At 44.0% G+C, this 17,799-nt stretch overlaps 1 protein-coding gene across 7 annotated transcripts in view; it reads left to right on the forward strand.

Annotated features, from left to right (window-relative positions):
- The window catches only part of DGKI (diacylglycerol kinase iota), a 247,838-nt gene extending 230,460 nt beyond the window's left edge, over positions 1-17,378 (forward strand). For all 7 annotated transcript variants that reach the window (XM_083401411.1, XM_083401415.1, XM_083401412.1 and 4 more), the window contains 5 exons: positions 575-612; positions 3,923-4,043; positions 7,561-7,597; positions 10,179-10,278; positions 10,850-17,378. In XM_083401411.1, the coding sequence (XP_083257537.1) occupies positions 575-612; positions 3,923-4,043; positions 7,561-7,597; positions 10,179-10,278; positions 10,850-10,966 (413 nt within the window). In that variant the 3' untranslated portion in view covers positions 10,967-17,378. The remainder of the gene's footprint in view (positions 1-574; positions 613-3,922; positions 4,044-7,560; positions 7,598-10,178; positions 10,279-10,849) is intronic.
- The last annotated feature ends 421 nt before the right edge of the window (positions 17,379-17,799 follow it).

Genomic DNA, 17,799 nt, shown 5'->3' on the forward strand with positions numbered 1-17,799 from the left:
GGTTTGTTGTTACATAATTTGTGAAACAGGGATGAGTGATGAGACAGTTTGCAGGGCTGGACTTTGGCAATCTTCTGTAATATGCCATCTTGCGCAAGCCCAAAATTTGGTGCCCCCAAATGGATCTTCTTAATTATTGCTCCTCTCAAATTTGCACCCCCTCGGCTCGATGCCATGTGCAGGAGAACTGCCCACACTGCACCAAATCCAGAGCTACCATTTTTCACAAGTGAGAGAAAAGAGAGAGAGGATGTTTTGGAAGCTCATACGCAGCTTGTACAACATGTGATGCTTCTTGATGCAGAGTAGAATATGGAACAAGATGTAGGGTTGCTGCTTCTGCTACTGTTGTTTTTACATTTGCAAATATGTGTTGATTTAAGTTTCAGGTGAGAAAATGCTCTTAAATCTAAGTTGCAATGCATAACAGTGGCCTGGAAAGGTCATGCCTGTAGAATATAAGGCCTTTGGGGCGAGCCTCTTATTTTGTATTAATTATCACAACCGGGCAACATGACTGCATTTGTGTCAAGAATGATTATTAATGCTAATGTCCTCTTTTTGTTCTTTGCAGCACTTTTACAGTCAGTAATAGCTGGTGATTTTCTAAAAGTAAGTAAAAGAAGTTCTGATGCATCCTCATTTATATCTCCTATACCCCTTACATGGCTGTTGTTATTACCATTCATTTATTTATTTAATACAAGTTTTTATATCTCAAGGATGATCAACCAAAAAAGGGATAAAAAATAACTAAAAATGTAAACATGGAGAAATAGAACAACCCCCGAAAGCCAAAGAATCTATGAACAGGATTAAAATGGCTGGTGGGCTAGCTTAAATATGCATCTAAATATTTGGAAAATTAAACCAGGACATTACGATGGGCACCAGGCAAACCTCACTGGAGAGAAGAACTGGGGCACCATCACCATAAAGCCTCACCTTACATCAGCCTTAGGGACATGGGTGGCGCTGTGGGTAAAAGCCTCAGCGCCTAGGGCTTGCCGATTGAAAGGTCGGTGGTTCGAATCCCCGCGGCGGGGTGCGCTCCCGTTGTTCGGTCCCAGCGCCTGCCAACCTAGCAGTTCGAAAGCACTCCCGGGTGCAAGTAGATAAATAGGGACCGCTTACTAGCGGGAAGGTAAATGGCGTTTCCATGTGCGGCTCTGGCTCGCCAGAGCAGCGATGCCACGCTGGCCACGTGACCCGGAAGTGTCTCCGGACAGCGCTGGCCCCCGGCCTCTTGAGTGAGATGGGCGCACAACCCTAGAGTCTGTCAAGACTGGCCCGTACGGGCAGGGGTACATTTACCTTTACCTTTTACATCAGCCTTTGTCAAACTGTCTTGGCCTGATGGGAGTTGTAGTCCAAAATATCTGGAGGGCACCAGGTTGGCAAAGGCTGCCTTAGATGATGGGGTACCTCAGTTTTTGAGCATCTCAGAAGCTGAACGTTTTGATTTTTTAACGCCAAAAGCCCAGAAGTAATTGCTTCTGTTTTTGAATGCACCTTGGAAGTCGAACAGTTTCCATTGTGTGTTTTTCAATTTTTCCTATTGAACTTGCAGCCAGCCCTTTGTGCCTCGGTTTCCGAACATTTCGGAAGTCGAACGGTCTTCCAGAATGGATTATGTCCAAGAACCAAGGTACCACTGTATATGGGTGCTTTGACCCTAAGCTATGAAAGGTCAAAAAAGCACTTTGAACTGGGCCCAGAAATGCATTGGGAGTGAGTGCAGTTAGAATAGTCCAGGTACAGTCTTTTCATAATGGCTATTCCCATTCTGCATTAACTTATAATTTCTGAACAGTCTTCAAAGGCAGTCTCACATATAGAGCATTACAGTAGTCTAGCCTGGAGGTTATCAAAGCATGGATAACTGAGGCCAGGATAATTTGTTATCCTTCTTCAAACTCCAAATGGATACATATCTGATCACCAAATGCCAACTAGAATCACTTCTAGAACAAGAGATCTCATCGAGTGCAAGTATGTACATAAGTAAGTTTTAAGCACCTTCCACAGTCATCTCAAGGCAATGTACAAAATGTAGCAAAAGAAGCTAGAAAACAATTTAAAACAGAACAGAAAAGATCAGCAGCTCAGAAAAAATAGCAAGTGGCTACCCATGACAGAGAACTATTCATTCTGTTGGAAAAGCTTTTTGGAACGAAAATGTCTCCAATCATATCTGGAAATCTTTCATGCCTCCGATGAAATAAAGTAATACCTACAAGGCCTTATCCTGCACAACACACCCACCCTCAAGCATACTGAGTTACTTTATAAGCTGAAGAATTACTATTAAATGCTAAACACTCACAACTTCCCCAAGAGACTAGTCTTAGCAATACTACAACATCCAAACACTCCTAAACGCATAATTCAGTGCAGATGCAAGCAGCTACCCATGTAAGTAACAGGCACCACAGTCTATCATCTTATGATTTGATGTATGGCCAGTCTAATAGTACATTAGTTTCTGCTCTCTTTTGCACTTCATTGCAATTTCAGTATTTGCTGTGAATGCAGTTCAGGTATCAAGCAGGTTCCAGGAATGCCAAGCCTCTTCTATATCTCTCCTGTCGGGGTAGAAAGGGGAGGGTTGCCCCCCCCAACTCCTGTCATTATGCTGCTTATGTCTGTCATTGCATCACCTGTTTTTCAATAACCAAGGCACATTTCAGAGGTTACATTTTTTGTGATCAAGGGATCACTGCCAAAAATGACATTATGCCGTGTTATTGATTCTCTTACATTTATATCCCACCTTTTGCCTGTCATGGAACAGAAAGTGATGCTCCTAAACAGACCCAAATCTGCTTAGCTTGGATATTTTATGTGCTTTCTGACCACAGACTAGGATTTTTATTCGTCCACACAAGAATTTGAGGTGGGCTGTGCCATGAGAAGTTCTTGCTACTGGATAATTGCAATCCATGAATTGGAGCTGGCTCAGTGCTTAAAAACACTTTTTAAACACTTCTTTGTGAAGCTTGTGAAATGGCCTGGGAGACACATTTTTATGAAGAATGTAATAGAAGAATCAAGTCCTGTATCCTGTTCTCACAGTGGCCAAGGAGATACCTATGGAAGGCTCACAAGCAGGATGAAATATAGATCTACTAAGCCTCTCTAAGCAGCTCCCAGGACCCTCTCCACCCCACATTTCTCACAAGCCCATCTCCATGCCCTCCTCAATTGCTCCTATCTGCCTGGTATGCGTGCAACTCACTTGTCACAGTGACAGCTAATGTGTGCAGCAGTTTTCTATGACCATCACATGCAAACCAGTTATCAGGACTTTCACTGGCCTAGGGAGGATGGGCTCTTATGCTGAAGGTTGTTGGGGCTTCAACTGATTGTTGGTGTGTTCAGAGAGCCCTGTGCTGCGTGTTGAAGCCCCGACAATCAGCTGATGGGCAGACCTTCAAAGTTCATTGCAAAGGCTTTTGCAGGTACTACCCATTGGGTGATCAGTGGTGCTTGCAAACCCCTTTTCAGCCCAGCTGGAACTTTACCTGCTCCATATTAGACATCATATATGATCCTTGGTGCAGGATAGGTGAGTGGTGGCTTGTCCAAAATGGCCTGGTGGACCAAATGGAGAAACATGGTGGGACCAAATAGGCCAACAGGCCAGAGGTTCCTCACCTCAGTTACAAATAAATTTAACACAAAGTTAATAGGCCATTTTCCAACCTATTTTCTATTACAATGCAAGGTGTATTTGTTCATGAAATGCTATTAAAGATACTTGCTTATTTCTCCATTGCTCAGAGCTGAATCTGGAAGCCCAGCAAACATTTGCCTAACAGTTATTTCTGTTTAAGTAATGCAACTTGTTTAAGACCACATCTGCAAAAGGAAACCACAACTTTGCATTATTTAGACTTTTCTCTATGCATTTATCTTCCAGTTCATAGACTGCTGCAAAAAAGGAGCTAATCTGTTAATCCAGGGACCTGACCACTGTTCCTTGCTTCACCACGCAGCCAAGACTGGGCATGGCGAGATTGTGAAGTACATCCTAGACCACGGTGAGTGAGGGGGTGGGTGCCAAGCTCTTCACATTCAAGGGGCCTTATTGGCTCTGATCAATTACCTAGTTGGAAGGCACAGGTGTAAAAAATCACTCTGTCTAGCCCTTCCACTGGCAAAGTGCACAGACAATAGCTTTTCAGATGCTTGGTAGTGGTATTGTAGAACCATTATTGCCAGTGATGCAAACATGTGTTGGTTTGTGTCTCACCACAAACCTTATTTGTTCAATAACAACATGATGAACTAACACGGCACTGAGAAAGAGTGTCACTGATGTTGCCTGCAGGCCAGGGACACTGGAAGGAGAGCAATCAGCACAATCTTACTCTCACTTCATGCAACTGATGCATGAATAGGGATAAAGTCTCTAGCCAACTGGTTTTGTATGATCCCTTTGGAAAGGCTGAAGCATATTGGCACTTCTTCAGTAGGCAGCCATACATTTGGATGTGGTGCTTTGATGACCTTAGCAGCAGGTCTATTTCAACCATTTGAAGGTAGTGGCCTCAGTACACATCTCTGAAGAACGTGGGATGAGTGACCAGAGCTTCAAGGGGAAAAAATAATAGAGGATGGGGAGGTTGCATTTATCTTCTATTAGTGAGGTGCTCAATGGCATCTGCTTGGACTTCCTTTCCAATGAATTTTTTTAAGGAAAACTCTGGGCTCACTTGCAGCAGTTCAAGGCTCTTTGCAGCCTCGGAGATGCTTTTTGACAACAACATACAAAGTAGCATGTTGATAAACACAGACCTGGGATCCTTCCCTTGCTTAGTTTCTCTTGCAAGTTGCTAGATGACCGGGGAACCATATGAATCTCCTCAGTTTGGTTTGGGTATTGAGGTTCCTCCAGATCAAACACACAGCCCTCATTATTAGTGCAGCCACATAAGCAGAATCAATTGTATGGTTCTCCGCCACCTGCCAGCTCCCACCCACGGGATTGCATATTCACACATGACATAGATGGATGGGATATCGCCATGGAGAAATGCATCTCCCGTAGCTTGGAGTGCATGTGAAGAGGGTCTGAGTAACTGCATTATTCTTGGTTGGAAGACAGAGGCTTAATGTTGTCTGTGTTAAGAAAGAGGGTTGATTGGGAAGGAGGGGATTGCATTTATGGGTGCCATGTTGTTTGGAAATCTGGCTGAAATGGGAACCTTTAGCTTCCTCTTTTGTCTCCTTGTGAGGGGGCAGATGCCTGATTTTCCACATCTTCGCCCCACCTTCTTGGCCCACATACACACAGCACCATAGGGATTTTGACGTGCTTTGCTTCCTGGGAAACCACTAGCGTGTGTGTGTGTGTGTGTGTGTGTGATGCAGCTAAAGGCAGGATAAAGGGGAAAGAATTATGAATTTGAGACGGGCTGACAATTGGAGCTGTTGAGGACAGACAGTGGTCCCCACAGGGCACCCTCCTGTTGCTTTCCCCTTCTGAGCTCTTTTCAGGCGAGATTCCCCTCGCCATTCTTCCTTTAATTCCCTGATCCTTTTCTTCACTTCTCCACCTCCCTGCACATTTCTCTCTTTCTCTTTCCCCGTTTTGTTTTTATTTCCCCATCCCTCCCTGCTGTTTTCCTTGATAGAAATCTCACTCATGCATTTCCCTTCCGGATTTCCATTGGGTTAGTTGGCACTCCCTTTCTCCTTGCCTTCCCGCCCCACTCCCCCTCCCCTTTCCTTTTCTCCTTGTCCCTGGGTAAAAGCAGCCAGCTCCCTGCTGTGGCAGGATGACAGTGCCACTAGCTTTCCCCAGTGCCAGCCTTTCCCACATCTGTGCGGCTTTTGTCCTGAGCCAGAGGAGGATTTGGAATGGTCGTCTGGCAGCAAAGGGGAGATTGATATATATAAGAAAGCGAGGTCCAGAAAAGGGGAGGAATCAGAGGGGGGCATGAGATGGTTGCTGGAGAGGCAGGCATTTGAGAAAAAGGCTGAAATCCCATGCACATTTAGGTTGTATGCACACTATGCATTTTAAGCACCTCCTCACCCCAAAGAATCCTGGGAACTGTGGTTAGCTAAGCATGCTGGGAGTTATAGCTCTGTCAGAGATAAACTACAGTCAGGGCTGTGTGTGTGTGTGCTTCAAACCTCCTTTAAATAGATCACATTTATGCATAGCTGTCAACTTTCCCCTTTTCTTGTGAGGAATCCTATTCAGAATAAGGGACTTTCCCTTAAAAAAAGGGAAATGTTGGCAGCTATGACTTGGGAGTGAGCTCTATTTAACTCAGTGGACTTTACTACTGAATAATTTCCACTGGATGAACCAATTAACTCTTCTTTCCATTTGATTTCCTCCCCAAGCCCCACCATATTGTATCTTTATCTTTCGTTGGCAAACCCCTAGGTGGGTTGTTGTTTTCTTTCTCTGTTTTAACTTTCTGCTTGGTGCTTAACAATTTTAGACACTTTATAAATGACAGCGACAAAACAAGAAACAATCATACTAAATAATAAACAAGTAAAGGGCACTGGGCTAAAAATCAAGGCTGACTCCCCATCCCTAAGCTCCATCCTCTTACAATTTCTACATTTGTCTTCTTCACCTTAAAGACATACTAAATTTCTCCCAGATTCAAAATTAGAATTTTATCAATGGAGGTTAGTAACTGAAGGTGAATGGAACACTGCCCCACTGACCTCAGTCTGCCCTCGGTCACTCCCCACCTGCCTGCCTTCATAGCTACAACCACTTTAAAGGGTGACGTTAACCATCATCTGCCTTCTCCTTAGTCTTAGGGTTGCTCTTGTAGAACTTGGCAGGAAGAGGAAGGGTGCAAACTAGCATTAGCTGGCCCTACCTGCCACTGGCTCTGGCTTGATCTACTGTTTGTCTGCCTCCCACCCTACCAGCCTCAATAGGCACCAAACACCAATGAATTTTAACACTCTGCATTGTATTTCCTTGTACTGGGAGTGGCCGCTGAGACCACATAACACTGGTCTTGAAAGACCTACATTGGCTCCCAGTATGTTTCTGGGCACAATTCAAAGTCTTGGTGCTGACCTTTAAAGCCCTAAATGGCCTCAGCCCAGTATACCTGAAGAAGTGTCTCTACCCCCATTGTGGTCCAGCTCCGAGTGCCTTCTGGCGGTTCCCTCCCTGCAAGAAGTGAGATTACAGGGAACCAGGCAGAGGGCCTTCTTGGTAGTAACGCTCACCCTGTGGAATGCCTTCCCATCAGATGTCAAGGAAATAAACAACTATCTGACTTTTAGAAGACATCTGAAAGCAGCCCTGTTTAGGGAAGTTTTTAATGTTTGATCTTTTATCATGTTTTTAATATTCTGTTGGGAGCCACCCAGAAACCCAGCCAGATGGGTGGGGTATTAATAATAATAATAATAATAATAATAATAATAATTTATTTCCACTTAGTGTATTGATATGTACCATCTAAAGGGGAAGGAAGTGAAAATCCTCAGCATGCCCCTGAATTGGAATCCATTTTGTGTTGATGAACTTGAGGATTGCCATGTGATTTACCTTGTTTCCTTTGACAGGTCCTTCTGAGTTAGTGGATATGACAGACAGTGAAACGTAAGTCCTGACCACTTGGCTCTTCTATTTCATTGGTTTCATTCCAACTCACTTTTAGGAGTGTGCATTGGTCTCCTTTATTTTTTTTAACCAAGCACCTCTTAAAATAACCCAAAAAGCAGTGACTTCCTGCTGTTTCTTTCCAGTTGCAAAATAATGTCTTTCCTAAACCGCAAAGCATATGTAGATAAAGGGGCAAGTTTCACATTGATTGATGCAGACCTTTTTCTCTAGCTTCTTCTAACTTCCCTCTTGTACTGCGAATTCCGGTGGTTAATGCATAGAAAACAGAGAGTAGACACTGAAAAGATAGATGTACTATTCCCCTCTCTTTTGTAGTATATACTGAAATGGAGATTCTAATCTAGGGCAGGCAAGCCAGTGCAGTGTAATGGTTAGAGTGTTGGACTAGTAACTGGTAAACCAGGGTCCAAACCTCCACTCAGCCATGAAGTTCACTGGGTGACCTTGGGCCAACCACTGTCTCCAGTCTAACCTACCTCACAGGGTTGTTATGGGGAAACAAATGGGGAGGGGAGAGCAATGTACACCACCTTGTGCTCCTTGGAGGGGAAAGGCAGTACAGTGGTACCTCAGTTTACGAACTTAATCCGTTCTAGAAGTCCGTTCTCAATCCGAAACCGTTCTTAAACCAAGGCTAGCTTCCCCTAATGAGGCTTCCCACCGTTCAGATTCCATTCTTAGACCAAGGTAAAGTTTGCAAACCGGGACACTACTTTCGGTTTTGCGGAGTTCGTAAACCGAATAGTTCGTAAACAAGGCTGTTCTTAAACCGAGGTACCACTGTATATAAAATGTAATAAATCAATGAAATCAGTGTGGTGCCCTTCAGATGTTACAGACACCATTCCCTCCATCCCTCCATCCCTCCAATCCATAACAGTCATTGGTCCCCATATGTAGATGAAAGCCAAATGATGCAACAGCCTTGCTGAAGTAAAGAAAGTATGTCTATGGTCACAGCCTAGATGGGAGGTTGCCCAGGAACCCTGCGTATGCTGTCTTGAGTTCTGTGGAAGAAATTGGGTGTGGGGGATGAAAACAGAAAAGGAGACAGAAGCCAGGGAGTAGAAGTTACTCCAGATTAGTTAATGCAGCTATGAATTTGTGTATGTGACATTAGTCATGTCTTAATTCTCCCACCCCCCAGTGTTTTCTGCTAACATCCTAGGCGTTTTAGTAGAAATGTTCTGGTAGTAATATCTGGTTTCTCCTCACTGCACTCATTGTCTGAAGAAAAGAAAAGGGTATAATATAGTTTTGTGTGTGTTTGTTTTATAGAGCTAGCATTGAAGTTAAGTGAAAATTTGTCTCAGAATACGCTTTGATGAAACGCGAATTTGAAAAATGGAAAAAGCATAGCTGGTGTTGGGTTTTTACCTCGGGTGTTAAGCTGTGACTATCAAAATCTCTGCATTTGCATCTTCTTATCTGAAACTTGTTGCATTATATTCTGAACCTGTTTGTATCTGATACGAAATCCATCCACCTGCCTATTGCAGAATCCAGTTTATGAAACATCAAAAAGCCCATTCCCAACAAGTTAATCACACCCTTGTAAAACTCATCAGGAATTCTGGGAGCCAAGAATCCTGCTCTTAAGTGCCATCAGTCATCCCTCCTATTAAACACAAAGTGCTTAGCTCAAATGTGGTACTAGATTAATTAATGCCCTCTGGTGTCTTTTTGATGGCTGCTGTAACAGCCTAGGAAGAAAAGAAAAGGAAGAGCAGGAGAAAAAGCACTCCCAAGAACTCTAGAGCTCCAATGCTTCCAAGCAATGCAAAGATAGCTAATAGACTTTGGTTCTGCTTAGCTTATGCCAGCATCTCTCTGCCTTTGAAAAGGAAAGGCACAATTTATTCCCTTCTGTACCTGCAAAGGTTCCAATATGGGGACTCAAATAACCTGTCCATTAGACAGCCTATGAGAATTACAATTTTGCATTTGCAGGCGCTGCTAAAGCCTTTGATTCAAGTCCAAGCAGAGATATGGCCTTGAAGTTGCCTTTTGATATTAATTTAAATTGGAGCACCGAGGTTTCAACATAATGCATATCTTTTTTCCCCAGGATGGTGTGAAAGGAGTGCTCGAGTTGGAGTGTGTCACTCAGTCCCTAAAGGCAAAGAACTGTGTGATATAAATGATTTCAGATTTAAAGTGTTTTCCAAATTTTTTTTTAAAGAGCACAACCCCCAGGCAGAAGCCAAACAGACTGGCCAGAGGATGTGGGGGGAGAGGGGTAACTCAGAGGCAGGAAAGGGGGAAGCTCACTTAGGGAATTCAATGAACAGGGTGGGGGGGGGAGCATTCTTGTAGCTGGTTCAAACTGGAGCTTTAGTCTGGACAGCAACTTAGCATTCAGTACATTGCTTTAAGCATGCTAATAATAATAGTAATAATAAATCCATGAACACAATTGACAGCACCGAGGAGCCAGAGATCAAGACTTTAAAAAGTGTCTGTGTCAGCAGTACTTATAAGGGTGCCCTGGTAAAAGTGCTTAATTGCAAAAAAAGAGTGTTTCTTATTGATAGTTTTCTCTGTTGTACACACACAGGGGTGAGACGGCACTGCACAAGGCAGCCTGCCAGCGCCACCGTGGCATCTGCCAGTTATTGGTGGAGGCAGGAGCGTCATTGAGGAAAACGGATTCCAAGGTAACCAAACCAAACAAACCCATTTCAACAATGCTGTGGACAAGTGAAACCAACATGCATCCAACTCAGCCAAAGAAACGGCAAAAGCTTATTTGGGAAGTGCCAAGTGAACATTTTATTTATTTATTTATTTATCTATTCATTCATTTACAAACTGTTTCAGGAAAGGCCCTCACAGACATTCATTATAATTAATTTACTTCCAAGTAAGTATGATTGAGACTACGGTCTCTTAGCAAATCAGTTTCTTTACAGGGACTACCGTTGCTTTAAACCAAGCACACACCTTTGTGACCAATCAAACCAAAGACAGCTGGTGGGTTGCTCTGTGTGATGATTCATCTACCTACCTGCCTGCCCACCATTACAAAAAACAACAACAATTGGGCTGTTAATAGTGCTACACAAGATACTATTCTAATTTCAGTTATTCACATCAGAGGGTAACGCATTTGTTGTAGCCAAACAAACCAAGCATCTGTTTGGTTTGATGCTGCTCAGTGTTGTGTTGTTCCCCAGGCTATTTCTAAGCCCCTCTTCTCTTTGTCTGTCTGTCTCTCTCTCATTGTAGGGTAGGACACCTCGAGACAGGGCGCAGAAGGCTGGGGACCCAGATCTAGCCTCGTATTTGGAGAGTCATCAGAACCACCAAGTGGTTCCCCATGAGGACCTAGAGACTGCAGTGTGATATTTGTGCTGTGTGTGAGAGAGAAAACCCTAGGAGATCATGAGGCTGCGCCTGAGGCGTTCTCAGGTGTCATGTGAGGAAGGAGCTAATGGAATCCATGCATCTCTCGCTCTCATGCAAAATATCTGAGAAGATGCCACCAATTTCTAAGGGCTACGGAGACTTGCCACGGAACTCTCATGTTCCCAGATGTTAGCCTGCGGGGTAGTAGAAGGAGACTCAAAGGTCTGTGGAATCCATGGGCCAAGGAAACTTACTATTACTGCTCTCAGCAAGTAGCATGAACATCTCCTGTGTTCCTCTGTAGAAATTACTTGGAAAAAGAAGAAGGAAGGAAGGAAGGAAGGAAGGAAGGAAGGAAGAGTGCAGGGGAAGAAACAAAGTAACACAGATATCCATAATCCCACCAAACATTTTCCAACTATGACTCCTTGCCATGAACCTTTTGAATTTCCTTATGTTGACCCAACATTTTTCCTTCTTCACGCTTGCTTTCCACATTCCTTCCCCTTCAGTTTCCACAGTTGCACCTCAGTAAAGTGGTGTTTGCTTATCGGTGTGCTAAATCTTCATGGCTGCTCGGGAGGAAGGCAACACTTTGAGGTGAGCCCTGGGTTTCCTTGGCAAGGCTGCACCTCTAAATAATAAGTTCTCACCTCATTGTCCTTCAGAGATTGCATTGCCAGATCGTTGCCATATTGAATATGCACCAGAGCTGTTTCAGAACCCATCACAAAATGTATTAAGAATTTGAGAGCCCACAAAGGCTACAATGTAATGGGGGGCCTGACAGAACTAGGTCAGGTTGTAGACTTGTCTCAAAGAGTATTCTACTCTTACTCAAATTCCTTTGGCATTCTGCAAAATTTCCCAGATGTTTGGTCTCAGGAGGAACCTCCACAAATTTGCTTCAGAGTTTGTTTTTGGCAAAATCTGATCACAACCTATGGATGTGTTGAATTTCCCCGAGAAACTGTGCTCATCATAGTCACTTTGGGGGCCATTCTAGTAAGACATCTCAGCTCCCTCTTTGCTGACCACAACAAGCTGGCCATGCTTTGTCCTGAATTTTGTCTGGAATTAGCCACATTCGGGTACTTGAGAAAAAAATTTTAGCTGCAAGAGATCAGAGAAAAATAAATAGCCATGCAAAGTGTTTGATTAATGAACTTCAGCTTTTGCTTTTAATGACTACTTGAAACTAAACTGAAAACATTTGCTGTCAAAAGTTGGCTTGGTGGCAACAAGAAAGGGAGGAAAATCACATAAATCTCCCTCTCTCTTGTTCTCTCTTTCTCACTCACACACACTCTCTCTCACAAAATATACATATATTGACAGTGCAGTGCTAAGTGTGTTTGCTCAAGTCTCTCCTAATTCAGTAGGGAAGTTGTTCAGGACTGCAGCCTAAAATTCCCTTATGGTGGAGAATATCAACTGCTGTATGCATTCAGACATACAGAAGTTAAAAACAACAACGTTCCCAATAATTATGGGACAAGTGGTATGCAGTTGCTTTGCCTCTGCTGCTTTCTCTAAGGTAAGAACTTTGTGATGAGGCCTGAAATGATGCCCTCATGCTATATTTCCTGTCTCTTCCTGCACACATAATAATAAACCTAACAGCTGCCTTGCCCCGTTTTTACATGAAGCATATGGTGTTAATTGCCACAGAAGCAGAACATTTCAGCCTGATTCCCTCCCCCCCCCCGGCCAATTCTGATCAGAAAAAAAAAAAAGCAAAGCCCAACCCTAGGATAAATTTGGGATGATTTTGCTGCTGGGAATAATAGTTGTATCTCTTGCAGTGTGTCTGCCCATAAATCCTCTCACAATTTCACTGAACAAAATTATGTTGTGAACCAGCTTGAGATCTGCGGGTGGAGGGGTGACATAGAAATAATAATAATAACAACAAAAATACCCACCAGAATATTTTACTCCAGCACTGGACATGTTCCCATTTCAGGGTCATTCCCCAAGGCTTGGGTTGACATAATCCCAGTGCAGATGAACCTATTGTCCACAAAACCTTGGGGCAGACACCAGCTGAGCTGCATTCCCTGGATCTTTCTGATCTTTTCTCTTACGGGGGCCTGACAAAGAACTGTGCCCATCTATTTATGTGGCCATTCTAGCTTCTGTCCCAAATGGAAGAACGAAGACTGGGCAGAACACCATAGTATTCTAAATATGGTTTGCTTGCCATAGCACCAATTGTATTGGCACAATGCTGTATATACTCAGTATTTGACAGTAAACTCTCTGATGCAGTTACGACAAATGAAGCAAGGCAGCAAGGCGTTTGCTTAATTTAGCAAGTGCAAGATGGTAGCAAGAGGCTCCATTGGTAAGAGGTACTCCCCACGAGCCATTAAAGCTATGTGCTTCTGTAGGATCAAGGTGGAATTAACGAAAAATATCTTAGGGCTGCTGTAGCTCATAGGGGGTTGGCTTTCAATTCCACTGTGGTTTTGATTTCCCATAGCCAGACTCCAGCTTGATCCCAGCCTCTCTCAGTTCAGCCTGTGCATCCAATTCAGGACATGATTATCATTTGCCCCCCCACCCTTCCATAACAGATAGAAAAGGATGTTAGTGTCAGAATGGTAGCATTGTTCTTCCTTTGCAAAGGCCACCTTCCTCCTCTGGGAGACCCACACCCACCCACTGGGAGCTCAGTCAGGGGAAGTCACTGTGTAGTGGAAACAACATCCAGCATGGGAGCTGGATCAGAAATTGGCATTTAATCGTGCCTTTTAATATTCAAGGTGTCCGGAGGCACTTTGCAAAAGCAACATGTCAGCAACTGGCAGCCGGCATATCAACTGTGAGCTAGATAGAACTGCTATTATGTTCCTGAAATAGCTTAAAAGCAGCCAAGGGTGTTTGCATCTCTCTTTTCCCTCCAAGGAGGAGAGAGGTTAGGGCTGAGATTCTATTGTGTTTATTTCAGCAGAGCCACGGCCTGCAAGGAACCCCACTATCCAGCAGTATTGTAGTCAGGTCTTGTTCCACAGAAGCATGATGGAACACAGCATTAGGCAAACACAGTTCATGGTTAAGAAACAACATGCCTGTACATCCACACTGGCAGCTAGAGGACCGTGGCGACTGCCTTTGTGGTAAAAGAATTTTACCAACACCTTCCCAATGAATGAAAATGTGGTGGGGAGCATAGATCTTATGAAAATGAACTGTGTGGCATCTTCAGGACTAACTATTTATTGTTTAGGATATTTGTTGATCCCTCTTCCTCCAAAGTTAACTCGGAGTGACCTATATCAAACATATCAGCATCATAACACAAGCAACAGTAAAAAGAAAGATGGACATCTCATTAAAACACTGATTCAGATATTTCTGAATCAAACTATTGAACAATGAGATCAGAGCAACATATGTGGTCTGAGTTATCCCTGTTTAGGCTCTCACCAACCCATGCACAGGACCTAAAGTCTTCCAGTTAGTTTTGGGGCAGTGGAGGCTCTTAAGGTCTCATTTTTCAGTGGCTCTGTATGATGCCAAAATTTGGTGCCTCCCACACTCCATTCAAAATAATAGTTGCAGCATCTCTTGTGGCGCCCCTGAGACTCCTCACCTAGTACGACCAAACTGGTCATGCTCCCCTAAATCCATCTCTTTTGGGGGCTAAGCAGGGATTGGAAACCAGTCTACCTGGTTCGAGTTAAGGAATGTGCTCTGTTCACTTCATCACACTGGCTTTCTCACTTAGCTGTCCCTTTTCTCCCCCAGTCTGTACTTCACTGCGCTGGTGTGTCCATGCAAGTTTTTGATAGTGCTTGGATTTACTGGCTGAGCACATCCGATCTCTACTCCGAATCCAGCAGAGCATGTGACACAAGCCATATGGTGAAATGTTGGGCAGAAAGCTTTAAAAAGCTCATTTTTATTCCAGTGTAGCCACCTGAACATCTGGCATAGTGCTAAAGCACTGAACCGGCAGTGTGTGATACTGCTTCAAGTCATGGATTCATGCCCACTAGTCATGCCCATGTCTGTGTTGCAAAAGGAGCAAGATATATGCATGCAGTCCAAGGAAAACATGACACACTGAGTCAGTCGGAGATTTTCCTCACACCTGCATCTTCTTAAAGGTGTACTCTCCTTCCACAGGATTTTACTTTAAACTCCCAAGCTTAATATACAGTGGGATAAACTCCTTTGAGAAGCACTGCAGAGGAAGGTAAGGCCAGTCTCAGATGTCAGCAGGAACAGAAAGGTCCATCTTCTGGTCCAGAGAAGAGTCAGCAGCCAGTTGCATAGATGAATCTCTCTCCTCTCATAATGGTGGTCAAAGGAATCTGTGATTTTCTAGATGCTATTGGACCACACCTCCATTCATCCCTAACTATTAATAATAATAATTTATTATTTATACCCCACCCATCTGGCTGGGTTTCCCCAGCCACTCTGGGCGGCTTCCAACCAAATATTAAAAACAACACAGTGTCAGACATTAAAAACTTCCCTAAGCAGGGCTGCCTTCAGTTGTCTTTTAAAAGCAAAACATATTTTTTGCTCCATAAGATGCACCTGACCATAAGACGCACACAGTTTTTAGAGGGGGAATGCAAGAAAAAAATATTTTTAAAGGGAGCGCTGAGCAGCGCCTGTATGCATCCAAGGCTCTGCTCAGCGCTCCCTTTCACGAGCCACGTGGAGCGTGTGTGCGGCGCTTGCAGGTTTTCCCCCAGGAGGGAGAAGGGCAGACCGTCACTTCCCTCACGTCCCGCAAAAGCCAGCAAGAGCCCGTGCTCTTTAAAGGGTGTGTGGCTCTTGGGGGCTTTTCCCCAAGGAGGGAGAAGGGACTGACTTGGGGGCTTTTCCTGCCTGCCTCCCACCTGCATTTGCTCCATAAGATGCACACACATTTCCCCTTACTTTTTAGGAGGGAAAAACTGCATCTTATGGAGTGAAAAATACTGCAGTTGTTTATTGCCTTGACATCTGCTGGGAGGGCGTTCCACAGGGCAGGCGCCATTACAGAGAAGGCCCTCTGCCTGGTTCCATGTAACCTCACTTCTTGCAGGGAGGGAATTACCAGAAGGCCCTTAGAGCTGGACCTCAGTGTCCTGGCTGGATGATGGGGGTGGAGACGCTCCTTCGGGTATACAGGACCGAGGCCATTTAGGGCTTTAAAGGTCAGCACCAACACTTTGAATTGTGCTCAGAAATGTACTGGGAGCCAGCAATGCCTATGCTGGCTGGAATCCAATAACATGGAGGTCTCCATCCCTGCTGTAACATCTGTTTTGTAGTTGAAGTGTACTGGGTGTTCTCATCCATTAGATATTAAACCTTTCCAGATGTCTCATGGTCGGTTCACTAGAACACTGGGCAGGTGGCAGGATTGTGCGTGTAAGTGAAGAAGGTTTGTCTATGGCAAACAGGTTTCATGACATAGCTCAGTTGACTTTGGTCATTTGCTAGGGGACTATCCAATCTTCCCATAAGAGAACTGTACAATTGCATCACTTGACCATTTTAGGATCTTCACATGGCCTGCTCAGCACACACAGAATGCAGTCTTACCCAGAAAGAGATACCCAAGGAGATATCCATTTGTTTAAGAATGCCCCTCCCTTCCCTTTGAAACCCATCTCTCAGAGCTGAGCCTCATTTAAATGTCATACTTGAGACTGGAAGCCCAAGTACGTGTGCCTCATCAAAAAAAATGAAGGATGCATGCATAACTCTTCCCCCCCTCCTCCTTTTTGGTAGCATTTCTCTTTAAAATGCACACAAATGGCCAGAGATCAGCCAAAAGACCACTGGCACATTTTTAAACCGCACATATACACCCTCCTTACTTGACATGCATTTTGTACTCACATATGGACACCCAAGTTCAAACCATCAGATGAGACTTAGCCCTTAGCAACTGCTGAAGTCTTTGAAAGGTTGGGGAAAGACTCCTTATTGGTGTGTGGGGCTGGAAACCCACTTTAATGTAAACAATATGAATTAAGTTTAATTTGTTTTTACAAAGCTGGTGTATTTGGATGACGATGCACTTATAAGAGGAATATACTTCTTGGACTAGTAGGATTTATCTTGGCCTTCCACAATCTGGTGCTGTTTTGGCCCACAACTCCCATCAGCCCCAGCCAGCATAGCTAAGTTGATTGGGACAGATGCAAGTTGCTGGGCTAAAAGCTCCAGAGGACATCAGGTTGAGGAAGGCTGATTGTAAAGTATAGCCATCTACATAACTGGCCTGGTCAGGACCCGACGATGTGAAATGTGGCTAATCCTAGATTGTCTTTGTTGCATTTTGGTTCCATTGTAACTCTTAAAACGGCTGTCCCATTCTACAGTACAGCGGGGGCAACAATATTTCATGTTATCAATAGATCACAATAAATGTGATTCTCTTTTGGAAAAAAAATAATGGTTACGGTGGTTTTTTCATGTTTTGTCAATTAATGTGGGTGTGTTGATAATACTAACTTCATAGTTACTCCTGTCATTGTACATTTTTTTTAAAGGTTAAGAATAACTGAAATGTATCTTAGAACTTTTGCAAAGCGTCTGAAGTTCAACAGGGAAGGGGTCTGTCTAACCTCAGGAGGGAGGCAGTTCTGCAACACAGCACTGAACTGCATGGCTTCTGGTCATGTGCTGACTGGGGCTGATGGGAATTGGGGCCCAAAACATCTGAAGTGCACCAGGTCAGTGGAGTTTGATCTGGATGATAAAACAGTAAGATGGCCTCATGCCCAAAAGAGTGACATGTGGCTGGATGCTTTTCGAAAGCTGAGTTACCATCCCTTCCTAAGCCCAATCACAACTTGTGTTGGGCTAATCAG

Source organism: Podarcis tiliguerta (assembly GCF_965153285.1).
Source record: "Podarcis tiliguerta genome assembly, chromosome: 10".
NCBI classification, from domain to species: domain Eukaryota; kingdom Metazoa; phylum Chordata; class Lepidosauria; order Squamata; family Lacertidae; genus Podarcis; species Podarcis tiliguerta.